This window comes from Lagopus muta, chromosome 20 (assembly GCF_023343835.1).
Source record: "Lagopus muta isolate bLagMut1 chromosome 20, bLagMut1 primary, whole genome shotgun sequence".
NCBI classification, from domain to species: domain Eukaryota; kingdom Metazoa; phylum Chordata; class Aves; order Galliformes; family Phasianidae; genus Lagopus; species Lagopus muta.
Window position 1 is genome coordinate 3310012 of NC_064452.1, and position 27656 is coordinate 3337667.

Consider the following 27656-nt stretch of genomic DNA (forward strand, 5'->3'; position numbering starts at 1 on the left):
TTTCTTCAGTTACTTCTTTTTTTATACTCTACAGCTAAGATGGGATCGCTGGCTTCGCCCTGCAGTCCTCTACCATACAGGGAGAGCACATTCAGTGAGAGCACAAAGGAGGAATGTTTTATTTGTCACTACTTAGGCATGGTTGGAAAATCCCCAACATGGACTGTTTACGCTACCAGTGTTTTTACCTTTGTCTCCAGGCAATAGACGTAAACCCTTCCTTCTTCTCCTTGGATGTGATAAAACGGAGCTCCAACAAGGAGATCTGTCACCCCATCACAGTTCACACCAGATGGGCAAAGTTCAGGGCCAAAATAAGATCCAACCTGGGCTCCAGAAAAAAAAACAAACAACCAAGCAGCTCTTTCACTGGAATTCTCTATATATAGCTTTGTAGAATTAGCTCTTTGCAACAGTAAGGCAATTTTTAGAACAAAACATCACATATCTACTTATATGTGGATCGCTTCCCTATTATTTATTACATTTCTGCCATCCTCAGGGACGGATCCTGCAGTCAGTGTAACAGTACCCAAATCGTTATTCAAAAATGTGACAGAATGAAAGGCAGAACAACGTCGCTGATGACGTCTTTTCCCATGAGCCATGAGAACATAACACAAATATAGTATGAACTCCATTTAGCTAAATGTCTTCCCAGCCTTTTTCAGATTCAATGATTTCTTCTGGTGTTCCCAAAGCATTATGGAGTAATCACTGGATAATCCACATCTAGCTAAACCAGATGCTTGGCTGCTCCCTGATTGCTACTTGTGGGCTATCTAACCAAAGAAAACATGGAGTAGTGACAGCCCATGGCCTCCAGCAGCCTGATGTGAGCAGCTGAGCTTTGATAATTCACCCAGCTGAGCAACTTCTCCCAGAAGATGAGGCCCCAACAGACCTCATTTAAAAAAGGCAGGAAATGTTCTCAGCCAGGGAAGTGCACACAAGAAGTCCAGGCTGCCTGGACACAGCCTGTTTCACAGCAATAGTAAAGCTAATTGATTTATTCAAACAATTATAATGGCTTTACTCCTGCTTCAAAGCATGTACATTTGTCTGGAGGAGAAAACGTGGCTGTTATTTGAATGAATTAGGTGTGTGTGGCCACTTGACCTGAATGCCACTGCAGTATATAGTGGATGAGTAAATAGGTTCAAGAGAATGGGTGCTATGGAAGCATTTGTGAGATTTGAAGGCTGTGGGGATCAGATCTTCATCTTAAAACTACAGCTACAGTTCAATAAACTGCTCAGAGTACACACAGAAATGTAAGTATCATGGATACACTGAAGAGAGGGAGCAGACACTTCATATATTTCACATAATTAAAAATTTGACAGACTGAAAGGGAGTTTTCTGAAAGTTTGGTAATGCAGCTGGGATCCTTGATTCTACAGAAAACCCTATTTGCAAATAAATGAGCTCCAGTGACAAGATTTGTACAAGCCAGGCATCTTTAGAACTTACTCCTTAACCTCCTCCAAAATAAGTTCTCTGGAATCAATAAGACAGAGGTCTAAATGAATCAAGAGAGCCAGGGCATCTCAGAATGGACATCCTGTTTATCTAATGCAAGACTACTTTTTCTTCCATCCACCACTAACGCATAAAAGCAGACACAGAGGGGGTGAATGGAAACATCTCTCTTCTGGATGTGAGCTTAGAGACAAAAAACATGGCTTTGATGTTGCTCCCTACTCAGCCCAAGCACGTAGAGTTTGACCTCAGCCATTTCAAGGGTGTTCAGCACATTTCTCAGTCAATGGTTTCCAGAAACACTTGCCCAGATACCATGGCAATGATTATCTTGTCATCAGTCAGTCTGGAGTCATGGCTTTCATTAAGGATTCTATCCCTGTGGAAGAAAAAAAAAATAAAAAGAACTGTTTTATGGGACAACCTACATCTTCAGAGCTAGAAATGTCAGTGCTGCTGAAGGGTGCTTATGTTCTTTGAGCTCTCAGCACACAAGAGACTGCTCAGCACCGACATGCAAGGCAGACGCACACATGCACGTGCACAAGGATTAATGCTTTCTAGGGATGATGGCTGTCCACAGCTGACAGCTCTGCCTTCACAAGCAGCACATGGGGCATTTTTGCAATGAAGTATTTGTTATTGCTAGAGTCAATGCTACTGGGAAGAAAATGGAGTCAAGGAGAAAAGCAAGACTCCCAGGGAGATGCAGCAGATCAGGGAATAAACACGTGCCCTGAGCAAGATTTTCATTCTGAGGCCCCCATCAGATAGACTTTACACTTTGCCTCTTGGCCACTTCTCCTTGCGGAAGCCAGAGTCAGACCTGACAGATCACCATTCACAGCCCTCTTTTGGCAGAGCCTGCCACTAAGAAAAGCACTGGAAAACTAAAAGTGAGAGCTTTGAAGGTGTGAGATCAAGAGCAGCGAGGAAACACAAGAGGCTGTAAATGCACATGAAACACAAGGAATCACTTGAGTGTTCCAGGAGCTTCTTGAGACACGTGAACTTACAGTACTTGCTGCAGTGTTTCCACAGCGTCATCCGTGAGCTCTGCTGCTTCGTGGTTTGGATCTTGAAGGGAGCAGTTAATCTGCTGCAGCTTTCTTGCAGGCTCAGGTCAGTTTGGGTCTGTGCTCCATACTGCACCACAGCAAACCTCATCTGGAGGAAGGAGATGGTAAAGCCAGAGCTGGTTATACGAGATGTAAGGCTGGATCCTTAAGTCCCTCAGAGTGCTGAGTTTAGTCCCAAACTTCACTGCATGGACACAGAAGGCACGAGCTGCAAACACTGTGCAGATGATCTATCTTTATCCCCGTTTCTATCACACATTTGTATGCTGGTGATGCTGTTTGGACCAACTCCAGGAACTAATTTTTTTTTTTTTTTGGTTCACAACAATTTCTCTGTCTGAACGTTCTGGATTTATCTATCTGGGCAGACCTTTTGTGACCATATGCCTCAGCCTCACTTTGTCCCCACATATCAAGCTTCATTTAAATCATTTAAAGTAATGCCTTGTAAGCCTCACTCATTTTTACGTCTTCTCTCTCAAGGTGCCCTGAGAGATTCACCAGGCAGAACATGTAGGCGAACTTCTGGCATGCAGACCAGCTCCTAGCTGCTCTTCTGCTCCCCTCTTCCTTGTCTTACTAACATTTAACTCTTGCTTTACAATAAGTAGAATTATTACCAGCATCTGTGTGAGTCATTTAAACAGCAGTAATTATGTGAACTGGGGGAACCTTTGCAAAGGCACTGTGCTGGTGTTGCTCCTAAACCCATCTTGATGAAGCTGAGGAAAGCCGTTCCACACAAGCTGGCAGTGAGAAGAGTGCAGGCTCTGTTTGTGTCCTCTGCAGTGGTGAGGGCCTGGTGATGCTTCTGGAGGCAAGCGTGTGGGGCTGGGGAAAGGCCAGTGAATGCTGAGCAGAGTCACAGATAGACTGAAGATGCCATCTGGCAAATAAACATTCAGCATCCCCAGCACAGCCCTGAAAGCCTCCTGGTGAAAGTAAGAAAGCAAGCTGTGCTTCCCTTGATGAGGCCCCATGCCATCAGGTCAGCCAGAGCTTCAGCCCTGGGTTGAGGGAAAGAGTGAGGCTGGAGGTATCACCAGGCTGAAGCTGTTGGCCTCCAAGTTGGTAACAGCCTGACGACTCCATACATTTACAAAAGCTTCCAGCAAAATTCCTTCAAAGCAAAACAAAAACAGAGCTCCAGATATGTTGGACCAAGTTCCCTGGAACATTCAGCTGTCTTTGAAGTAAGTGGCAATTCCCAAGCAGCAACAAGGAGAAAAAATGATCACCATGGGGCTAATCTCCCTCATGAATATTCCTGTGCTCACATGGAATTTGGTCTGGGAACAAAAGACTCCTCAACTCTGCACCAAGTTCTGCTGCTGTCATGCTGCAAAGCCAAGGTATTTAAACTTCTGGCTCACAGGGATTTCCAACACAGATGACTCAGTTCTTAGCACTTCAGTTATTCCAATTAAGTGTGCTGTACTTTGAGGGTGAAAAAGAAGTGTGTTTCAGATTAACTAACTATACCAGCAAATTATCTGTGGTGCTCACATGCACAGATCTATTAGATCAGTTCCAAGAACTGGAGACCCACCAGCTCAGGCAGCTGCACTCCTCTGCACTGAAACTCTCAGCAGCAGAACTATCAAATGCTAAAAATGCTGCCATAAGGAAGAGTGATTGAAACGATTACTGAAGCACATGAGGACAGCAGCCTCCACCCATTACTCCATCTTTATTTTCCACAAGCCAAGTTGAGAAAGGTCAAGATCTGAAAAAGCATTACAAAGTTCTGTGGACATCTCTGTTAAGAATGTGCGTGTTTACAAAGCTGGGACAAGCATGAAAAGAGAGGCATTAGCAGAGATAAAACACCATCATTTAACATGTAAAAGTCAAATGCAAATAAGGAAAATAGCAGAGCAAAAACCCTGATATTAAATCTAAAATAGTAAAGCAAGTTCCAGAGAACTTTGATAGACTTCTCAATGAAATGCTAAGATTGATAACATTTCTTCCCCGGCACATTGGAAGCACAAAGCTTGCCAGAAAGTCTGTGAGGCTGATCAGGGCATGCACTGAATCCTTAACCAGTGTTCCTTTTGGACAGATGGAGTAGATACGTGCAGCACTGAGTCTTTTGAAAAGGAGAGCAGACAAACAAAAGTCCACCTCCCCTCCACTCTCAACTACTACAAACAAATGAAAAGGATAATAAACAAATAAAAGGACAGAAGGACAAACGTGGCTTTGTGTTTGTATTCCAGAGTGGGAATTCACCTAGCAGCTGCTTTTCTCCCTCTCCACCTTAACACGAATTTCTGTGAACTGCAGAAATCCACAATGCAAACAAAGGACTTTCATTCCACTTCAGCCCCAAACACCCTGAACGTCCTACACCATAATCATGTTATTGGCCTACTTTATGGAACTGATCCAAGTCTCCTGAAATTACTTTGCTTCCAGACTACGAACTTTTATTATCTAATAAAGAACTTTAAAGACTTTGGGAAAATAAATACAGAGACAAGACTCACGAGGTAGAGCAGGTGCAAGAGGGACATCGGTGCTCCCAGTTTGGAGATGAAGGAGGGCCAGAGCTGCCAGGCAGAAGCAGTTCTCTTCCTGTGCTGACTTTCCAGCTCTGCACATCTCATTGCTCACAGAGATGGTGACTCCTCTGTAGATTTCCTAGCTGAGGTGTTGAGGTGTACACTAGTGGCATTTTAATAACACTGCAGATGCAAAGAGCTACTGAAAGGCAAACTTATGTTACAAAGAAATACACTTGGGCTTTTACTGATCCCTCATCTCTGTACCGTTGACCCTCATTTGGTGCAGAGTAGCCCACAGTTACCCCCAGACAGTTCATACTGTGTAACAAGTGCTACTTGTATGCAGGGTGCGTTTCTACCAGTGATAAGTGAGGCAAATGAGCAAACACTGAGCAATCAGAGAAGTTAACTGTGTAGAAAATTATTTGGGAATGTGGGGACTGGGGAAGGGAAGAAGAACTGACAGAGATGGAGCTCTTAGCCCAGCATTCATTTTCTGAGCACCCTCTAGCCAAGAGCACAACAGGTCACACATATACACTGCTAGCTGCCTCCCGCTCCCCTCCTCTAAGGATTCTCTGTATTTACAACGTTTGACAACCATCAGAGCCTGACCATCCTGAAAGGCTGCAATGCTCTGTATCTCACATATCAGAACTGAAAAAGATCACATCAACACCAGAAATAAAGCACTCTCTGGGCTCAGATTGCAATGACAGCAGCCAGCGGTGAGGCAGCCACAGCCGCACACCCTTCTGATTCACTGCTGCTGGAGCAGCCAGGAAGTGGTGAAGGGGAACAGTTTTCTTTAAAAGGTTGCCTTTCTTTTTAACCCCAGAGGGATAAATTACATATATAGATGTTAAAATACAGTGAAGAAGAACAAACCTAATCACTAATCACAGGAACAGTCCAGCTGACAAATCCGCCAGCCGCCTCGCTTTGGAAATAACTCTTTGCAGCTCACGTAGACGCTATATAAAGCATCTGTTCTTTGTCTGAGCCCTTCTGCTTGTCACATTTCAAAGACTCCTTTAACCAGCTAACGAGGCAATGGAAAATATGCTCAGATGCACATGGGGTCATGAAGAGAGAAGGAATCAGCCGGGACGCAGATATATACACCTCCTTATATTGGCTTCAGCCTCAGAGCATGCTTGAAAAAAATAACAGGGAAAAGAACAGCAATAAAATGTGCCATCTGGGCAGGAAGAGAAACCTGCTTCAACCTCTACACCTTAAGAAGCATACAAACTGGGCATGAAGCTTATTGGGAGAAAATGACGCTGATAAGCAGTGAGAAGGATTACTGTGCAGTGGGAAACATTTGAAGCCTGGTATAGATGCCACAGAAAGCAATGACCTGGCAAAGTGTGATGGAGGAGATGCAGTTTGGGAGCTATACAGTCTGCATTTACCTCCTATTCCAGCCAGGGACCAGGCAACCTTGACCAAATACACAGGAGAGGATTCGAGCACCCACAAACCTACATGGAAGATAATGAGAGCTGCTGGTGTCTTCTCTCCATTCATGGATGGGCCTTCAGGGTCTTTTGGCTCATACACAGAGTGGACACAGGAGAGAAACTGCAGCTGTTCATTCACTGGGGTTGGAGAATCTTTTCCATTTTTTTTCCTCAGATGAGAATATTGCCAAGCCTCCCACTTAGCACACGGATGGATTTCAGATGCAGGATCAATGCAGGTGGACAGGAAAACACAAGGAGCAGAAGAGAGAGGGTACCTCACCATTCGATAATTTCTTGTGCAAAGGACTGAAGAGTTCTGTGACAAAACATTGTGCTCTCTTAAGAGTGGTTTCCAAAATTCTGTTGGGCCATCAAAGCCGTGAACCACCTTCTAAGTCCTTCCTCTGGAAGGGATAGCAGACATCTCTCAAAGCAAATCCCAGACAGCCTTCCTGTTTGCTACATGACCGAAATGCAAAGTGGCTCAGTTGGTGAAACCAAAGAGGAGCCTTGTGCATAGACTGAGGACACAAAAAAAATGGAAGGTTACTGACGTTAACCTCAACAGTACTGACTCACCTCAGCTTTATAGGAGGGACCCCACTGCAGAAAAGTAACTCCACAAAAATCTCCTTTCATCCACAATCAAAAAAACCTGTGCACACCAGTTTGGGAATGGCTAAACCTTCTGACCAACTCGATGTAGTGGTCTGCTGCATCTGTCTGTCTCTGTCTATTGTCCATCATTCTTCACTTGTGAGCTTTAGAGGGCTGGGGCTGATGTTCTGTGCAGTGACTGTGAAACACAAGGAATACCACAGTCCTGTTTCACAGTGAACACCAAATGTTTTTTTGGAAAAAATTTAATGCAGATCAAAATATTAACACTGCAAACTAAAGAAAGTGATTTAAAGATAAACAGGTTCAAGAAGCAGGTTACCTTGAAAGCAAGCTGTCACAGCCCACACCTATCAAAACCACTACCAACAAGCACAATTTTTCTTTCGTTGTTTATTAAGACTCCAGGAACAGACAGCATTTCTGATTCTGCCCTTCTTGAGAATCTCAAAGTGTCCCTGTTACAGCAAAGCACCATGCACAGCAATAGATTACCATGTCAGATGATCCCTTTGTGCAATATGAGCACTTTGCCAAATCTTGGGAACACTTAGGACAAAGCCATAGATGGAAAAAGCAGCTGAAGGTTTTACAAAGCAAGAAAACATCAGAAGCTGGAGTGAGAAAAGTTAGTTACAATTCAGAGACCCAAAACAGTGAAGATGCAGAGGGAATCATCCAGCACAGGAGAATAATCTGATTTGAGCAGGTTATAAAAGTAGTACTTCTGCTGCCAGTCACACAGATGTAAATAAGCAACAGGATTAAAATGGTTGTATCCAAAAGACGGGTCTTCTAGATTCACTTGCTCAAAGTAGAAACAAGAGATAGGAGATCTTGAGCTACAGTTTATCTTACTGAAAGAAAGGTACCACCATCATTTGTAGACTGCAGGTTTTTCACTAATCTTTCCTTCTATGAAAGATGTATCCAAAGCAACAGGTTCAGACGTGGCTAATAAGAGGTCATGAAAAACAAGAGATAACTTGCATGGCAATGAGGTCAGCACAGTACTGGGTGAAATGTAATCAGAAATTTGATTACACCTTGGAGTCCACACTGATCACATCTTCAACTTCTTTTTGAGAGAGGTTGATGTTCTGAAAATACATCCAAGAATCAACACTTTCAATTAAGTAAACTTGCTATATTTATAGTTTGCAGAATAGTACATTATTATTTTTAAATGTAGGCTAAAAGTGAGATAGCTCTTTTTTTCCTCCTCTTCAGAGCTTAAGACATTTCCCACCCTGAGGCAGTGTGCACAATACGAAAAAGCAATGAGGTTCTCGTAGTCAATTACAGAAAGATAAGAAGCTCACTAAGACTGACAGGAGACGTTGACCACATGAAGCACTTGGGACCATCTATCTCTCAGAAGCACTGTGTAAAATTCTGCTGCTGCTTTCTACAGAAGCAATGCAATCTCTAAAAGACAGATGCTTCAGAAATTCATCTAGCGAAGTTACAGTTCCAGAAAACTCACATCACTTTTGTGCTCTTAAGCAAATGTGCACATTGTGCAAATGATTTCATTACTATCATATGAAATGGGAATTCTGGTGTGATCCCAGCACTGCAGGTACTGAGACAAAGACTTAGCATGGCTCACGATGACTGAAACCTGAATATTTGTCCACTCACATCTCACAACAGCAGTGTTTTACACATCATTGACAATTTTTTATGCCTCTAAAATACTCTGTATTCCAAAGCTCTTCAGTGCAGGTTGTTGTGTTGTGACAAAAGAATAAGTTAACCCATTCTTAGATAGGTGAACTCCATTCTTTGCCTCTCTATGGCAAACAACATTATGTCTATGCAGCTCAGAAAGCACTGCCTTCCAAAGACTACTCCCCACTGCCCCTAGGATCTTGCTTTTGCACCTTTAAACATGGTAATAGGAAAGTGTCAGTCAGAAAAGCTTGAGGAAAAAAACGGTTTCTTCAGAGGAAAATTTATAATTAAAGTGCATGAAAACATTTAATGTCACAGGGTGAACCACAGTCATTGATGAAATGCACTTTAACACTGATAATGCCTTCGATTCTTCCAGCTGCTATAGGAAGAACTACTCCTTTGAAGATGGAAGCAAGGTTGCAAACAAGAAAACCCGCTAAAGATTTCTGGTTTGTCCCTTTAGAGGCATCATCTCAGTTGCTGATAGCTGGGGCTGCAGCAGTGACTGCTCCTCTGAAACAGCTGATCTCAGTTGTTTCTGTGGCACCTGTTTCCGTGATCTCGTCTCTATAGCAGGAGACACAAAAACAGCAGCCCTTTGTCAGCAGGAAGCTAACAAAGGGATCCAGTTTTTAGAAGATGCAGGTTTAGGGAAACCCAACATACACCCAATTTAGTATTTCAAGTGCTGAAACCTCCCCATTCCTGCAGTTCTGGCATCTAGAAAGAGACTATGCTGAAAGAGCAGGAAGCTGTGTAATTCTGATGGAGATTCTGCCCAAGCTGAAGAGCTGCCTCCCAGGTACAATGAGGGGATCAAACAATTAGATCTAAGGCAGAATTTGGTGAAGTTATGAGTGTTAGTGCCCTGATTTATGCTTTAAAAGCTTTGATTTTAACACCTGCAGAATGAGTGGGTTTACATTTTAGCTTTTTTTATACAAAAATCAACATGCATTTTTTGGGAGTACTGATCTAAGCCAAAGGCAAGAACAGCCCTTGCTCCAATCAGCAGTGCTTCCTGCCTATTTCCAGTAGAGATAAATAGGAATGGCCTCTCCTTTGCTCTCATTATTTATTCCTGAACTCCAGTTCTTTATGTGCTCAGCTCACAAGTGATGCTGCTACTATTTAGTACTCTGAAACAACTTCTTGAGCAAACTGGCCTAAAATTTCTGTTACCAAAAGACATAACATGCAAACAGGGTGGCTGAGCAGGAAGCCAAAAGGACACAGAAGACATTTCCTCATTATTTGACTTTACCTTCCGGATTTATTTCCAAATCATTGGTGTTTCCAGGCTCTTGCTTGAGAACTCCCACTTCCTTTGCCCAACTTGTCCATTTTATTTCCTCTACTCTGGAGAAACAAAATACAAGAGACACAGATGCATGAAGCACAGCATTTCATCCAGGTCTCATTGTCCTGTGGCCAACCCCATCCTGCTAACACAGACTTAATACTTCGATTGTAGCAACAGCACCCTACAGAGCAGTTTCTTGAGCAAAGACCTTCTGTAGTCTAAGCTCTCTGAGGTAAATCCCTATCCCTCTGCACGTGGTACGCTGGCCTATGCCACTTGTTTGTTTTAAAATACTCCAGTTCCTCCCAGGGAACATTCTTAATACAAAGGAACCTCTTAGATTCCCCTTTCTATGCACGCTTCATTGCACGTAAAACCCTGGAGATACAGAAGTGCTGCTGGCACTTTGTTTCTCTGAGTAGAGAAAAGTTTACCTGCGCTCTGAGCCCCTCAGTGGGTGGAGAAGTACTGCCTTTTCATGTTGCACTCATATTGCATGCTCCTGAGGGAAGGGGACACCAGCCTACACCCCTACCACCACAGCCAACTCCAAGCACAGCTACTTGCAGCAGTGAAGAAAGCATTGCTGCAGACAGCCTGCCACCATCACCACATCCACAGATGTGGGCTGAACAGCACAGGTCTTGGTGACTTGCTCTCAAACTTTCAGCAGTGAAATCACCAGCCAGCGTGCATGTACCAGGAACATGTGGTTGAGACACTCAGCCAAGTCAGTGTTGAAACTCCTGTGGTGGAGCAGGGTTAGCAGCTTATCATTCACAGGAATCCATCACTATGCTGGAGTTTAAGGGTAACAGCACATCTGTCTTACCTGAAGCACCACCTCTCATCTTTTTTATTGAGGCCCACTGACATCAAGCAGCCAGATCTCCTCTTTCCTCCTTGGCGCCACAGCCAGGCCTTCTCTATTTCTAGGATAGCAATAGCCCTCTGAAAGAAGAAGTCCATGTCAGGGAAAAACAGGCCATGCAGAGCCCAGTCCCTCATTTTCATTAAATCTTCCCCCCAGTCAGCAAGTACTTTGACTTGGAAAATCACTTCAGAGATCAGCCTCAAAGTGTTCCATAGCTTAACTGTATCAGGCCAAAATTGTAATTCACTCAAGTTACTTGAGCACATGGATCTGAATAGGCTAGTAGTCAGGCAAACAGCATGAGCTTTAAATACACCTAAAAATGATGTTAGAGTTTATCCCCAGAGTGGTAAATTTATATAAAAGAAAACTTTACAGTTGAGGTTTAGGACAAAGACAGTGTCATGCCTGATGTTATGAAATTCAAATGGGAATTTGGACCATGATAACTGCTGAGCAGCACTGTGTCTCACCTGCAGCTTCCAAACACTTTTGCTGTAACCAGAAATATCAGTGACAGTCTCACTCATGAGTGCAATCAGCATGTTGAGCAATAGGATGTAAGTGAGGATCACGAAAAGCAGCAGCAGAAGCATGACAAAGTATCTGAATCTGGCATGTTCGTGAAAATCCAGGTCACCCATCCCAATGGTGATCTTGAAGAGCTCCAGGGAGACACTGAGCAGCCCACCATACATAGCATGGCTCCCAGCACTCTCCATCTGAGCAACAGACTTGTTCTGAGAGAGCGAAGGAGCGTCCCCCATCAGCGTAACCAGAGCTACAAGAAAAACAGAATTTGAATCCTCCTCAGAAAGTCATTACTTCCTGCAGCCCAGCCTATAACACGATGCTGATTAGGTCCTTACCTGCAGCAAAGCCAAAGAGGAAGATAACATAAACCAAGAGGAAACGCAACAGATCTCTCAGGATAGTCTGAAATAAACGAGGAGGAAGTGTCATTCCTTCTCAAGCAGCTGTTCCCAGATTATTTCAATGCACACAGCTCTTTCTCTTCTATCCTCACTCGGTTTCATACAATTGGTGGTCAGACTCCTTCCCTTCTCACCTCTGTTTTGCCTTGCCTTTCTAGTCCCAAACTCTCACATGGATCTGGAAACATTCCTCAGTCCAAGCACAGCTTTTCCAGGGAACTTAACACTGGCTTTGACTGCTGGATTTGTCACTTTCTGACCAACAAGTAAATGTCAGCTGCTCTAACTTGCCAGATTCAAAGATGGCAAAGCAGTGGTTTGCCACAACTGTACAACTGCACACAACTGTACTTGAAGGAGAAATCTAATCTCCTTCTGCTATTTATTTCAAGTCCATATATCAATTCATTTTACGGTTTTCATGGTCTTGAGGGAATAAAAGTAACTGCAGGAATTCTATTAGCTCCTGACACATCAAAGTTTTTCACATAAAATGTCTCCCAAGCACTGACCTTCTGTATCATGACACTGTAAATGCCGATGCGCTGAAAGCCCCGAGTGTAATACAGCATGTTCACCCATCCCAGAAGCAGGGAGAACACCATCACTGCCACGTAGTTTTCTGAACTTGCACCGTACAGGACTGCTGACAACAGCAATGAGAAAGCCTGGATGAAGCTGGAGAGAAGTAGAATGAGTGACACAGTAGTTTGCTTCAGCAATAAGGCCCATTTGCAGTTCTGTTTTGCAGGGAAAAGTGAACATGTTTTACCAGGCTACAGAGAGCACACAAAGTGACAGCTATTCAGGCACATAGTTTATATAAGCAAATCCTGTTACAACCAAATGTGCATATTGTTGCAGTTTTGTTATGGACTGGTTAATCTCACAGTATGGAAGCTCTCAACTGCTCAATGCAACTCATGTAACCGATAGAAAACAGAAAAAGAGCTCTAACTCAGAATTACATGCACACATACATGCAAACACATGCATCTACACATCTGTCCTCAAAAAATATGAAGTCTCTTTCTTTTTGATCAAATTTATGACATGGTGATGATTCAAAACTTGAGCTCTTCTTCTAACATGCTCTAAACTGTGGAATAACCAAAGATCTGCCCTTTGCTGTATTCCACCACAAATCCAAAGACAGGCTCTACCCCACTAAGTCTGTTACAACAAAGGGTTATGACAAGATGCAGCAGGTAGGAGAAACAAGCAGGGAAAGGGTGGAAAGAAGAGACAGCGGCAGAGAATCAATCTTTCCTGCTCACCATCTCTCTAGTAATGTTAGGGCAACTTAGCAGCACACAGCAGAGAACCAATTTCACCCGTGCTTTCATTGCGCAAAAAACCTCAAGAGACATACATCAAGATCTCAACACAGCTGTCAGAACACATAGTCTTCAGGGACTGGCGTCTCCTCCGCAGATACAGACTCTGATTGAGAAAAATCAAGGGTAGCCATTCATCAGAGCAACAGAACATCCTACAGATCGATTCCTGCTGGCACAGCCTATTGCACAGGAGAGAGGTTCACTCCACAAACTCCTCCTTGTGCTTTCATTGCCAAGATCCAAATTTTCAGTTAGTCACTCTTCCACAGCCTTACTTGTAAAAGGAGAAGTACAAACAAAGGCTAAATAATGGCTCAGCCTTATGTCCTTCTTAATAGTATTAATAGCATTAAATGCTAGAGATGCATTTTAGTACCATAAATCACAAGTTACTCCTAATCAATTACTGTTGTGAGCCTATTCCTCCTCTTGCCCTGGAGCCTGGTCTATACCACTCCTGTCATTACAGGATCACTCTGATACTGTGTTTCACAGCAGGGTTCTCTCCTGCCATCCACTCATGCACATTCTGACCTCAGAATCAAACAGAACCAAATCTGTTGCCTCCATGTCAGCGACGGTTTTGTTTGCTTGTTTTCATTCTTACAATGAGACCAGACCAGAGAGCCACATACCTGAGCAAAAATTAGGTATACACCTCCAAGCAAAATAATGATCAGCCCAGAGACCCACAGGAAGCCTCCAGCTGTGAACTCCACTGGAAATGAAGGCTGCAAGATAAAGACAAAGAAGCAAAATACCAAATACTGACATTGGCATTTGTGATAAACACCCCAAGCTTTTTAAAGCTCAACTCCATTCATTCAGGTCTTTTTAGATAAAAGAATATTAGGCTTACCTTTACCCTTAAGGGCTGATAGTAGGCAATGGCTGTAAAGATGATCATGAATGACAAGTATGAGATAAAACTGAAGTAGAATCTCTTGGAAGCAAATGTTTCCCACTTCTGCTGAAGCAATTTGTTCAGTGGCTCCAAAACCACCATTTTGTACCGATTCTAAGAAGGAAGAAAACCACCATCAGCAACAAACATATCAAAGTATCAACAGAAACACGAATTCACCAGAGGATTATCTTTTTCAGGGTTGGAATTCAGTGGCTGCAATTAGGCTATCCCTAAGGGTTTACTCAGTTAAGACTGTCAGTATGAAAAACATTACACATCCCATGGGAAGTTAATTCTGTTTGGCTTCATGAGAAAAGCCAAGCAGCTTAGGACAACCTCAGCTTAGGACAACCAAAGGACCAAAACCATCTCAAGGTGTGCAGAAACTGTTGCTGTCTTTAACTTTTAGTAAAAAGCACTCACTGGTGTGTCACTGCTGTATGCCAGAATCTCCAGCACAGAGTTTTCCTCAAAGCTGTCTAGAGAAGACAAGTCATAGAGGGAGACGTGGATAGGTCCATAGGTCCATTCAGTGAACTTGCGGGACAGGTGCCTGTACACTGGGTCTTTGATCTCTCTTTGGATGATGTGTTTGAAGATCTGAAGAGAAAAATATCAGAAAAACGTGTATGCAATTAAAATACAAAGTGACCCAAGTGACCCAAATCACCTTCAAATAAACACCTTGCCTTCTGCATTACACACTGTTGTATCTGAACACCAGACTACTTGGTTCATATCAGGCAAGATACTACATCAGACCCTGCTGTTATGCTGAGGATGTATGCTGCAGTTGTCATTGTTTCCCCGCAACCCCAGGAATTCCCTCTATTTGTCTTTACCTCCACTTTGCCTGTCTTGGCAGCAAGTTGCAGGGGATTTAATCCGTCATAATTCACAATCTCCTCCAGTTTCACTGTTGGGTCAGTCTTCACACCTGCCTTCAGGATTTCAACGTATACTGTGCTCACAAACTTGGTGTTCTCCTCAGTGTCATCTGCAATCATCACCAGGGCATGGAGGACTGTGTTTCCCTGTGTATCTTGCTCCTGGAGTCTGGCTTTTTGGTGGGGGTTGTTTAGAAGATATTCTACAACCTCAAACTGGTTGGTACAAGCAGCCAAAGAGAGGGGAAGTTCACCTGAAGAGATTAAAACAGCAGTTGGGAGGGGCAGCAGGAAGTGCGAAAAGAAATCGAAAGAATTGAAAGTGAAGTTGTGAACAGAGGGCCAAACCCAGCTAAGACTAGTGGCACTGAACACAGTAAGGCATTAAAACAACCCAAAGAAATGTGCTCCACACAGGCTCACCAAAATAAAAGCAAACTCCCTCGTTCTTCTTCCTGAAGAATTCACCATGAGCTCTGGCATGGACGTCAGCTCCATTCTCCACTAGAACTTTCACTATGTCCAGGCTCCTTCTCTCTATGGCAATATGGAGTGCAGTCTGGCCTAAGGAAACAGGCAAAAACCCAGAAATCAGTACCAATATCAGAGAGAACAAGCAGAGGACTCTTTGGCAAAGCACTGTTGAAACAGTAAAGGATAACTCAACTAGCAGAACTCATTCTTTAACAGCTAGGTAGTATTCCTCTTTCACTTTCAGAAATGCTGTATAAACTTTGCTACACAGATTCTTTCATATTTGTGGATTTATTAAACACGTATTATTTCTGTTTTATAGACTAAGGACAAAGTTGCAAAAGGCTGAGGAGGAAAGTGCCAGAATCAGAAATCAGAAATGGAAAGATGAGCAGGCTGTTACTGTAATTACACCAGAACTCTGGAAAGGCAGTGCCACATAAACAGCAAATCCCCTTCTTTCTCCTGTACCTCTGTGTCTCACCTGTCTGGTGGGGAGGTGCATCTGACACAACACCAGCAGAAACCTTACCTCTGTAGTAACAGTCAGAGCATGCCACATTGACAAGCGGCCTGGGATTCTGTGTCTTCTGATCTATTTCCAGCAAAAGAGGGATTGTGTCATTCCTTCCATTTTTCAAATTCATCAGGGCTTTCATTAAGCAAGTCTTCCCAGTCTTTGCATCTAGTAGAAGAAAAAAGTATCAAGTAGGTTGTGGATATGTGTCTTGCAAATATCTGTATTACCTGATTCAGCACACCCAGAACTTAACTCAGTGTAGGACCAAACCCAATATTTTTAATGGCTTTTGTATTCTAAGTCTGTAGCAGAGACAAAAGCCTTAGGAAATATGCAACTAATGGCACTTCCCTGTGCTACATTAACAAGCATTGCCTCTGCTACCCCAGTTTCTGAGCAGGAGCCCACCTGTGTATTCAGAATTGGTGAGAAATTTTGAGGTCCTCCTTAAGTACTCAAGTAAGCCATCCAGTGCCTCGGGGCTGCCCCTGGAGACTGCACTGAAGAGCCTGTCTCTGTCAAAGCGATTGGGGTCCTTTTGGCTGCAGAAGAAAAGCACAGTGTTAAGAAGTCCTGGAGACTGCAAGACAAGAGCATGCAATAAGTTCTAGTCTGTTGCGTAAGAAAAGAGGAGAGAGGTAAAAAAAAGTTTCTCAGAAAAAAAAAAACAAAACTGTATTTTTGAGTCAAAGGAAAAATACAGACAGCTATTTCCCATAATGCTCTTAAGGGATTGCTGTTTCCATCAGCTGGAGCTCTTCCCAGATGCAGCCTGATGTGCAGTCCTGGAATGTATCCAGAGCACAGACAAGCCCAAGAGAGCTGCAGGATCAGAATAGGTCCCACCACGTGGTATAAAGCACTACATGAGCTCATTTACATCCCTTTCTGGCAAGAACAGTTCAGATGTATAGAGCTCCATGCTAAGTTGCTCTTACACTCAACTTGGCTTATTTGGTGCTATTTGGTTCAAATATACCCCAAATAAACAACACACACCATACCTTCCAAGTACGGAGAGGAAGGGCTAACATGTCCCCTTCCTACCTTTATTTATACCTCTACCAGACAGCTGTAATATTTCTGCACTGCCACTTTTAGTTTCAACTTCTGTAAAGTTTGTAGGCAGGAGTCAGCACAGATCAACAGTGATCCTATCCTTGCCAAATAACCAACAGTTACTCACTTGCTCACAAGTCCTGGTCGATAGTTCAGATTAATCATGACTTTAGGAGAGTAGTCACTGCTTTCCTTCTGGTAAGGTGACTCCAAGGGCCGGGGCTCTCCCTTCTTTCCATATTGTCCTGATCTTTCTTCCTTTGTACTAGATGCAGGCTTATCCTCCTGGATACTGTCATCTGTTTCTAGCAGTCCTACCAACCTGTTCCTCTGACATGGGCCTGACTGATCATTTGGGAAGTTATCCATTTCTAGCAGAGATGGCCTTGCAGATCACAAGATGTTGCCCACTGGGAGAATAAACCTGCAATAGCATGGGAGAATTAATACAATTTGTTCGCAAACCTAGAATGTGAGCCATGTGGCACAGACATAGAGAAAACATTTCCAGGCCCAATGCTCCTACAGTTGACTACAGGTGTCTTGAGAGAAAAGATTCAATAAAGTTCTGCACAGTCGGGCGTATTTGAATAAAGGATCAATGTCTTAAACATGGCACACCTAGAAAAGTAGCACAAGAAGTAGAGACTGCCAGAAGTAGTACAAGAAATACAGACAACTCTTCGACAGAACATCTGAACCCCTTTTGTGAGATGATCTCACCTGTTGGCAGCAGCATGGGTTCCTTACATAAAAGGCAAAGAGAGTGGATCTTTAGGAGACTACGATCACTGTTCTTGTCTCAGTGCAGCCAACACCAGCCAGTCACTGAGTGGCCAAAAGATAAGATTAACTATAGATTAACTTTTTTGAAACAGAGCAATAAGCTGTTTCATGTTCTCTCATGTTAAGAAAGGCACCGTTTTCATGGGGAAAACATTTGCAAAAGTTATGTTCCTCTCATGTGTTGTTGCACTGCACTGGGGCAAAATACAAGAGAACTCCCTAGCCATGTGAATACAGGCTTCCAACTTCCAGCTCCATGGCACAGGCACACACACATGCTGGCTGCCACACGGACACTCATAGTCCTCAGAACCTGAACACAGCTCAGCTCTCCCAAAAGCAATGCTGGACCCAGATGTGCTGTGCATATAACCTAAGTATTCATTACAGCACCCAGCTAGCCCACTTTAGTATTTTTTACCCTTCTGAGACATCTCTTCTTGTTTATCTGGATACATCCCAGATCCACACCCAGTGCAAGCTGCCTGCAGCCAGCACATTATGAAGAGTTGCAGTTTGTGAAGCAGCAAGGAAACATCCACAATTACCAGCCTGAACCAGAGCTTAATAACTCTGTCCTATTCACATGTACTCCCTCCAAATGGGGATTTTCTCTCCCTTGCTGGGACTAAGCCAGACTCCATAGCCTATACCAGCAAGGAGGTACATGGACACACCATAAAGATTCTGGCTTACATTAGGATGCAAGGCAGCACAGTTAGCTCTAAGCAGAAAGCAGCCACAGAATATCTTTATGCAGCTCACAGCAAAAGTCCAAAGGCTGGTTTCATGACAAACCATTACAATTCAGCCATTCTGTTTAGTCTGCATTTTACTGACAAACATTCCTCTGCACGCATGAGATTACACCCTACAATCCCATTTCAGCCTCGTTTTGTCCCTCAGAACACTTACTGGTACATTTGCCAATCCTTCAGAGTGCTATTTGTACATCCATAATAGTTTGCTTGTTGTTCTGTCTTCCTTTCCCCCCAGTCATTACTCAGTTGCAGTTTCCTTCTCTCCACAGCTTCAAGAAAGTTATTTAGTGACAGTTGTTTACAGACAGAATGTCTGGTTTAAAAGCAAAAGCAAAATGGTCCTTAAAAAATACAACAAAGACGCTAAAATAAATACATCCAAGTCATGCTTTCCTAGGAAACAGGCAGCAGTCTCTGTTTGTCAGCTCAGTTTTAACTTCTCATGAACTGAGTTGTCCCCTTCTGCAACTTTACCGAGCCTTTTTGAGTAGTACAGCATAAAAAAAAAAAGCCCTGTTGTCAAAAGAGGAAGAGTACAGCACTTACCCCAAGCTGCTGCCAGCTCCAGCCAAGAACTGATCTCACAGGGAGTCCCAACTGAGCCTTCAGAAGCCAAATAGCTTCCCCGTTGAAATGATGTCAAATAACATGTGTTAATAAGCATGAAAGCAGCCCACAAATTATTTACATCCATGCATGAGAACTCTTTTCTTCCGCAGAGACCACCACACTCATCTCAGCACTCTGGTGATGGCATGACACTGGACTCCTAGTTGGTGGTGGTCCATGGAAGAATCCAACCTGTGAGAAGAAATAACTGCCTGATTATTTACTCAACTGTATAGCTTTTTGCAAAGTGAAGAAGGGCTTGCACAGGAAATGACTAGATAGATTTCTCAGTAAAAGAGAGAGCCAATGAGTGCACTGCTCTTATATGGGAAAGCTGGCTGGCTATTGCAAATTCATCATGCTTAACTCCTTCCTGCACGGGAGACATCTTGTGGCTTCCAACAGCCCATTTAGACCGCAGGGGATGATCAAACCCTGGCAATGCCAGAGCCTGTGGTTCAGCTGTGAGGTTTGTCACAAGACACTCTGCCCAAGAAAAGCATGAGATCAAGAATGCATGAAAACATCTGAAGTCGACTGTTCCTGTGGGAAGCCAGTTCTCACACAATTTCACGCACCACCATTGCGAGGCAAAGCAAACCCCAGCAGACAAACTAGCCAGAATGTTATAACAAGCAGCAGCTGCTCATCACATGGACAAGAGCCTTCACAAAGCAGCCCCATTCCTAACTACTTATGCCACTGGTTACTTAATTTACCACTGGTGCTCAGCTCTTGAGGGGCTCTCCAGAAGAATCACCAAGTCTTGGAAAGGCTATTTCTGGGAGCACAGGTGGCATCCACACAACAGACTGTAGCTGACACCGTGCACATGCACTAGCACTGTTCACTTATCACTCTGAAAACAGGACCCCTGGGACACAGAAGATATCAGACTGCATGAAGCGTCTCAGTTTTTTCTCTTCTAACAGAACTGTGGGCAGAGGACACAGCACGATCATTATTCCCAGTAGCAACAACGCAGGATGACATTCAGCACCTTTGATGGCCTTCCAAAGCACAAAGCCGCTCAAGAGTATCGTCATCCACGCTATGAAGAGTACTGATGGTTTACAAAGCCATATATGTGATCTAGAAATCATCTAGCAAATCTCGTTAATTAACAAAATGATATATAACTCTTTTAACCAACAGCTTGACAGCTATGAATTAGTTAACAAGCGCTCCAAAAAAGTTGAGAAGGGATGCGTCACATCCTGACATATTGAACTCTGGCTACGGATTTTTTCCAAAGCTACCACAGGCTTACAGAGAACCCAAAGCAATATTCAAGTGACAGGACAGCAGGACAATGTGGGGCTTCCCGGAACATTAATTTCCTTGGGTAACAACAGGTGTAGAATCAAGCAGGATCGTTTAGCATAAACTTCCCTCCCTCAGCTTTCATGAGTCAGCCCACCATTCTAACCAGGGAATGAAATCAGCCTACAAAAGTGCATCATAACAGATTTGGTTCTGCTCATCTGGTTTTAATAGTTTACACAGAGGAAGGCAAATGTGCAGTTTGCTGGGAAAGGAATCACTGCCAGCTGGGAGGTCAATGCAGCAAAACAGAAACATGGAGCTGCTGGGAGAACACAGAAACATCGGTATGCGTGCACACATGCGCACACACTTTCATAGGGAGGATGCTATGACAAACATTTGCATTTCCATTTTGGAGAAGGGAGAAGCAAGGCAGAAGAAAACTTCAAACCGCAAAGAGAGAAATTAAACGCAAAGTGAAATTTTAAGTTCAGTCAAAGAAAGTATTTCAAAATGAGCACTGCAGCACAAGTACTGATGTACGCTGTATGAAGAAGCACAGTAATTCATGGCAGAAAAAACAGTGACTCAAACCTGATTAAAGAGAATGCAACAGGAAGCAGAAGGGGGGACAGCTTTCTGAGAAGATGTGAACGAGCGTCTCCTAAAGTATGTGTTCTCTGATCATACACAGAGTATAGATGAGCACACCAATTTTTACCAAACACTGAAAAATACTTTTATAATTAATATCATATTTTCTGTATGCTGTAAACAGAAAAACAAAGTCATTTACTTTTGTCTGTTGTTTAATTACAGCTTTGATCTGTAGCCACTGCAAGGAGCAGCAACTCAAAATCACCCTCACAAAAGAAAGAAGACTGCAAGAGTTGCATGTAGAGAGGAGCATTAAAAGATTTCCTGGAACAACGGGTGGGTGAGCATTTCATTCAGACCTCATGAAGGTCACAAGGCTAGAAGAGCAGACTGTTACTTTTAAAAGTGCTCTTTCAGACTTGGGGAAATATCAAGTCTTTTTGCAACACCAAATTTTCGTATGACTGTTACACAAAACTCAAACTGGAGGGATGAATTTCAATTTATTATAGTTACGCAGATGGAAGCTTACAGTGTTTGAGGGACCAGACGGTGCCCAATTTAAAATCCAAATATTCTTAAACATAACTACTTTTCAAAACTTGCTACTGCCCCGATAACTCAATTATTTACACAACAGTGTTTTGCTAACTACTGGTCTTGCATCGCTGCATTTAAATGCTCCCATCTATATTACTTTTCAGGCCTTTGAAGGAAGTATCCATGTCTCACATAACTTCAGTGGAAGTATCTTTGTACTCAATATATCCTTTTCTACAGGATTACAGCCTGAAGAAACGCTCCACTGACAATTATACAATCGACACAACACAAAATCCGCTTCAAAGTAGCATTTCTGTGCAGCAACAGTGACACCGGGTGGTCACTCCATGATCCTGAATTGTTGCTGCTTAACACTGAAAAACAGCACAAGCAGCTTCAAGCACACCCTTGTGAGAAACATTACCCTCCAGCCAGGGCAGCACTGCAACGCTACAGCACCTCTCAATTTCACTTCTTGTACTTCTGCTGTTCTGTGCCGTTTCTAATATGTCAAATATAATTAACTTTCAGCATGAGCCTTACCTGGTGGGCTGGGAAAACAGTGTGTGGACACACAGGTAGTTTTGCACAATCAGTCCAGGCTGCACAGACCAGGCCTGAGCTGCTCCCCGGCCACCACCCCAGCTCGGTTTGGGCTGAATGCATTGTGGTCACTGAGTGCACACTGGTGCTGGTGCACCCATGCCTACACATCATGTTCCCAGGGTCTCTGCTCTTGCAGAGCAGGCCAGGCCCCAAACTTAGCTCTGCATGAAGCCAGCTGCACCTAATGGCATTTAGGAAGTCTGGGTTCTGCACTGCATTTGAACAGCACTTCAGCAGCAGTTCCCATTCAGTAATTGGCTCTGGAAAAACCTACCTGCCCCTTACAGACTCGTTCCTAACCCAAAGCAAACAAAACCCCCTTGAACCCACAGCCTGCCTAATCTGATCAGTTAGCTACTGTGACTGTTACCATGCAGCACTGTTTAATTATTAAAAGAACCTGAGAAAGGACATCTCTTAATTATAATCCAGGGAAGATAAAGCAGCTGATTTCACTGTGAGCAAATAATCAGCAGAGAAAGTAAATTTATTCACTGCCATATCTCCTCTGGACTGTGAGTTAGTCAGGGAATTTATACACTAAGGAAAGCAGGGAATCAAAACCTGCTGCATATAATTCCAATCACAGCTGTGAATAGCAGAAGTGTGTTTAAATTGCCTACAGGTTAAATCTTCCCCCATGTTCACACCCATATTAAGAACGCACTGCCAGTGTCAGCACTGCTGTTCCAGTCATATCCAGGACATGCTCAGTAACATAAGATGTGAATGTGGTATTTGAGCGACGCTGCACCACGTGCCACCACTAACGAACAAAGTGCACTGGCACAGCACTGTGCATAGAGCACATGGATGCAGACTCCAATTGAATCCAACTTAAGCAGCTCTTAGTATTCAACAGATCAAGGTCTTGACAGCCATGATCCTCATAGCCTGCTTAAGTTTCCATAAAAAGGAACTTGGATGACGACATCCATCCTTTAAGGTCCATTATTATGTGCCTGAACCATCATCTCAAACTTCACCTCGTATTTCCCAATGCCTGCTTGGATGGAGATCAGTTCCAAATGCTTTTGTGAAGGCCAGTGTTTAACCCAAAGAGACCCACTGCACCCACCCCTCTGCTATGCAGTACTGAAGGCATTTTCATTAGAGCTGATCAATTCAAGCAGGCCCCCCAAACTGCCCACAACAGTGCCTACTGCAAAGAGCCCTTCCCCAGATAGAAAGTGTTTGATGTTGTAAAGCCTACAACAAAACAGCCCGCTTCCATTTTATGAGTGGAACAGACAATGCAATTTGAAATATTAAAATACCTAACTGGCAAGCCACGTACACAGCCTGCACCAAGGACAGTGGGACAGAACCTGCACCTAACTGTGAGGTAATGGAATCTCAGGCCCACCCACCTTAACACAGCACAGCTTACAACACTCCCACTACCTTAGTCCTACATTAATGTTGTTTGATAGCAGCTTTCTGAAGTCCTCACCGGAACGCTGTGTCCTTTCTGGAAATACAGATCATGTTAAGTTCTAGAAAGAACTAGTGACAGTAGTAGTGCTTAGACCTTAATTCGTGTTGATTCACCACCAAATACCTCCACAGCCCACATGAAGATTCTTAAGCCACCACAGAAAAAAGCCAGAAGGAATGTGTGTGTCATTTATCTATACTGGGTTTACTAGCTTAAAATGAGACAGACAACACAATGTAATGTGCAACAGAAAACTTTATTAGCATTTCAACATACAGATCAGCAGTTAAGTTTGCATTTAATTTAAGACATTAGAAAGACTACAGTGCAAACACAAGTGCTGTGCATCTTGCTTGACAAGACTGCTGACAACTAATAGCCGCCTCTGAGGCGCAGCACCAGATGCAGGGTGGACTCCTTCTGGATGTTGTAGTCAGACAGGGTGCGTCCATCTTCCAGCTGCTTGCCAGCGAAGATCAGCCTCTGCTGATCAGGAGGAATGCCTTCTTTGTCTTGGATCTTGGCCTTCACGTTTTCAATGGTGTCACTGGGTTCAACCTCAAGGGTGATGGTCTTGCCAGTCAGGGTCTTCACAAAGATCTGCATACCTCCCCTCAGACGCAGCACCAGATGCAGGGTGGACTCCTTCTGGATGTTGTAGTCAGACAGGGTGCGCCCGTCTTCCAGCTGCTTGCCAGCAAAGATCAGCCTCTGCTGATCAGGAGGAATGCCTTCTTTGTCTTGGATTTTGGCCTTCACGTTTTCAATGGTATCACTGGGTTCAACCTCAAGGGTGATGGTCTTGCCAGTCAGGGTCTTCACAAAGATCTGCATACCTCCCCTCAGACGCAGCACCAGATGCAGGGTGGACTCCTTCTGGATGTTGTAGTCAGACAGGGTGCGCCCGTCTTCCAGCTGCTTGCCAGCAAAGATCAGCCTCTGCTGATCGGGAGGAATGCCTTCTTTATCCTGGATCTTGGCCTTCACGTTTTCAATGGTGTCACTGGGTTCAACCTCAAGGGTGATGGTCTTGCCAGTCAGGGTCTTCACAAAGATCTGCATGCCTCCCCTCAGGCGCAGCACCAGATGCAGGGTGGACTCCTTCTGGATGTTGTAGTCAGACAGGGTGCGCCCGTCTTCCAGCTGCTTGCCAGCAAAGATCAGCCTCTGCTGATCGGGAGGAATGCCTTCTTTGTCTTGGATTTTGGCCTTCACGTTTTCAATGGTATCACTGGGTTCAACCTCAAGGGTGATGGTCTTGCCAGTCAGGGTCTTCACAAAGATCTGCATGTTTACCTGAAAAACGTACAAAAATTCCGGTATTAAGTAAGTCACCCATAAGCCCACACATGCTTTGTATATGAGAAAACGACTCACTAATCCATATTACATTAATATAAACTAGGATTTCAGTAAGCTATTACTAACCCTGTAATTCCTGTTCTCCAGCTCCTCGTTGGAGTAGTACCCAATACTTTTCAAAGCCCAAGCAGTACCCATGCAGCACAGAGCCAGCCCAGTCCTTCCCCCACCTTCCCCCACCTGCAGGGCAAGACACCCCCATCCCCCCGCCGCGGGCTCTCACGTTGGCAGAGCTGCCCGGCGCTGACTCAGCTCCCCACTTCCGGGCAGCACAACGCCGCATCCGCCATCTTTTCGAACATCCTCCCTTTTTCAAATCTCTCTCCCTCCCCCCCACCCTCCGCCCCGGTTTTTAACAACGTCGTTATTTTTAACAACGTCGTTAGGACGGATTTACAAACTCCACAACCACCACCCCTCGGAAACGCTACTCGAAAAAGACTCACTCCAACCCTTTCTGTCTCCCTGACTAGAAAAAAAAAAACAAAAACAAAAAAACCCATGCCTTTCCCCTCCCGCCCCAGCACCCCCACCACACAACTCACGTCTCCGGCCCTGAGCGCAGCTCCAGACAAACACAACTCTCAACACAGCAGCTGTATTCTGCGGGGTGACGCAGCGCCGCACGTATTTATGCGCCAGCCGCACGACAGTCCCCGCCCCTCCTGCGCTGACGTATCCATCCACCCCTCAAAGTAGTCCCTCACAAAACCCCCCTGGTAAAACAAATACTTGCCTCCCTACCTCTCCAATCCCTCTTCCAAGAGCAAAGGGGGTCCCTGATGTCTTCGGCAGAGAGTTGAGACCCTTAAAAATCCCAGAATTTCGGAGGGTGCGGAGGGATCTGGAGCTGCGGTGAAACGGCTACTCCAAACGGCTGCAAGGTCGGCATTGATTGGTGTAGCAGTAAGAAAGGTGGCTGTTGATTGGCTGATAGGGAGAGGTCGTTGTAAAGAAAGCTCTGGAACATTCGAGCGCTGCAGCGTTCTGATTGGTGCGCGGTGAGGTCAGCCCTGTTGCTAGGGCGGCCCTGTTCTGCGGGGGCAGATTTCGATGGGGGGGGAAAGGGGGGGAGAGAGCAGGAAAATGGAGGGCGTGCAGGCCCTGTGGCGATGGGCGCGTTGTGTTTACGCCGTATCTTTTTGGCAGCTATTGCTTAGGGCAGGGAGAAAAGAGCAAAAGGGACCCTGTAACCACAGCATCACGGCTCATTTCTGGGACCGGAATAGCTGGGGCCGCTCCTATTGTGTGTGGCTGTAAGGAAAAGCCAGGAAGAGCAGAAATGTGTATTAGAAGAGCTGGAAAACGTTACACAGAAAGCTGGCGAGCGTTAGCAGCTGCTGCTGTGTCACGCTGGCTCTGCTCTCTCCTGAATCCTGAGCCGCCCTCAGCCTGCCCTGCATGGCAGCTCCTCAGTGCTGAGAGCTCTGCTGCTGAAAGGGCTGTTAGCTGCTGTCGGAACAGGAAGCCCTGAGCAGGTCACAGAGCAGCTTCCTGCTGTGAGCCAACGTGGCAGTGTGCTTGGTGTTAATTGAAGTTCATTATACCTTTCAGACTGGCTCTTATGTCGTAATCAGAGTATGCAAAATCCAAAAAGGTTTTCATGCTGTTTCATTTGCTGCTCGGTGAATGCAGATGAACTTGCTGGTAAATCCTGTGCTCAGAAAGCATGGGCGTGCTGTGAATAGCAGGATTTAACACAGAGCCATGAGCTGTATTTCCCTCAGTTAAAAAGAAAAACCTCTGGTTTCATTTCTTTTAGCAAGGCCCGCGTCTGCTCAGCACTTTGTGGTTTACAGTAAAAAGGAAATAAATCTTTCCAGCAGTTATTCAGAACATAGGCAGGAAGGGAGGAAAAGAGTAACTGGAAAGCTCAGAGACTGTTCTGGGGCAGTCACCAACCTTTGAGATACTATTCAGCTATGCAGATTTAGGACAAAGGGCGGATTTAAGCAATATTACATGCATTTCCTTAACACTGCCAACTTTGCTCACTGTTTCCAATAGGTTCATTCTGCGTGCGCAGTGCCAAAGCAGTAGATGTTAGAGCCAAGGCAACTAAACAAGGAGCTCTGAGAGGAAAGCCATGAGAAACTAGAAATAATATTTACAAATGTGAAAGGCCACTGCTGCTAAACTGGAGATTTACCATAAACTAAAGCCTAGCCCGAGTGTTTTGGGCTTGCATTAAGGATTTCAGCACTTCCAGAAAATGCCAGAGCCCTCCCTTTAAAAAACAAACAAACAAAGTATTGGCAAAGCCTGTGACTAAACTGTTTACGAAAGCAGTTGTTCGCTTTCTAGTTAAATATATCTAAGTATTTAGTATGTATACTGCCCTTCCTCCAGTAGCTCTAGGTGAATAAGCCACTGACTGTGGACTGTGTATAAATAAATGCAAACCTGAAAACACAGAACGCCGTATCTTGTGACTGGACTGAGTGCACAGGTGGTTCCAGCCTTTGCCAGGGTGCAGAGCCTGCTGCTGGGGACACGTGTTTCTTGCCAGCAATTTCAGAAGTAGGTCATTAGGCAGCAGTACAAAGTAACC

General features: G+C 44.3%; 2 protein-coding genes across 8 annotated transcripts; both read right to left on the reverse strand.

Annotated features, from left to right (window-relative positions):
• Nucleotides 1–8433: 8433 nt before the first annotated feature.
• Nucleotides 8434–27621, reverse strand: LOC125703138 (transient receptor potential cation channel subfamily V member 2-like). 4 transcript variants are annotated; one of them, XM_048967228.1, is made up of 18 exons: nt 27509–27621; nt 19231–19485; nt 18839–18997; nt 17265–17561; nt 16487–16620; nt 16091–16243; nt 15508–15648; nt 15040–15338; nt 14621–14797; nt 14150–14308; nt 13926–14021; nt 13323–13393; nt 12463–12628; nt 11885–11951; nt 11489–11796; nt 10974–11092; nt 10103–10197; nt 8434–9405 (listed from the first exon to the last, which is right to left on the reverse strand). In XM_048967228.1, exons 4-18 carry the CDS (start codon nt 17504–17506, stop codon nt 9275–9277), a joined length of 2358 nt encoding a protein of 785 aa, XP_048823185.1. In that variant the 5' UTR covers nt 17507–17561; nt 18839–18997; nt 19231–19485; nt 27509–27621; the 3' UTR covers nt 8434–9274. The 4 variants fall into 4 exon arrangements, with proteins under 4 accessions (XP_048823185.1, XP_048823183.1, XP_048823186.1 ...); XM_048967226.1 differs by lacking the exon at nt 18839–18997; XM_048967229.1 differs by lacking the exons at nt 18839–18997; nt 27509–27621 and adding an exon at nt 22243–22615.
• On the reverse strand, nt 23981–25868 carry UBB (ubiquitin B). Of its 4 annotated transcripts, none has more exons than XM_048967255.1 (3): nt 25651–25780; nt 24758–25039; nt 23981–24301 (listed from the first exon to the last, which is right to left on the reverse strand). In XM_048967255.1, the coding sequence occupies exons 2-3, from the start codon at nt 25031–25033 to the stop codon at nt 24116–24118; spliced, it is 462 nt and encodes a 153-aa protein (XP_048823212.1). In that variant the 5' UTR covers nt 25034–25039; nt 25651–25780; the 3' UTR covers nt 23981–24115. The 4 variants fall into 4 exon arrangements, with proteins under 4 accessions (XP_048823212.1, XP_048823211.1, XP_048823210.1 ...); XM_048967254.1 differs by having other exon boundaries at nt 23981–24529; XM_048967253.1 differs by lacking the exon at nt 25651–25780 and adding an exon at nt 25850–25868 and having other exon boundaries at nt 23981–25039.
• Nucleotides 27622–27656: the final 35 nt, after the last annotated feature.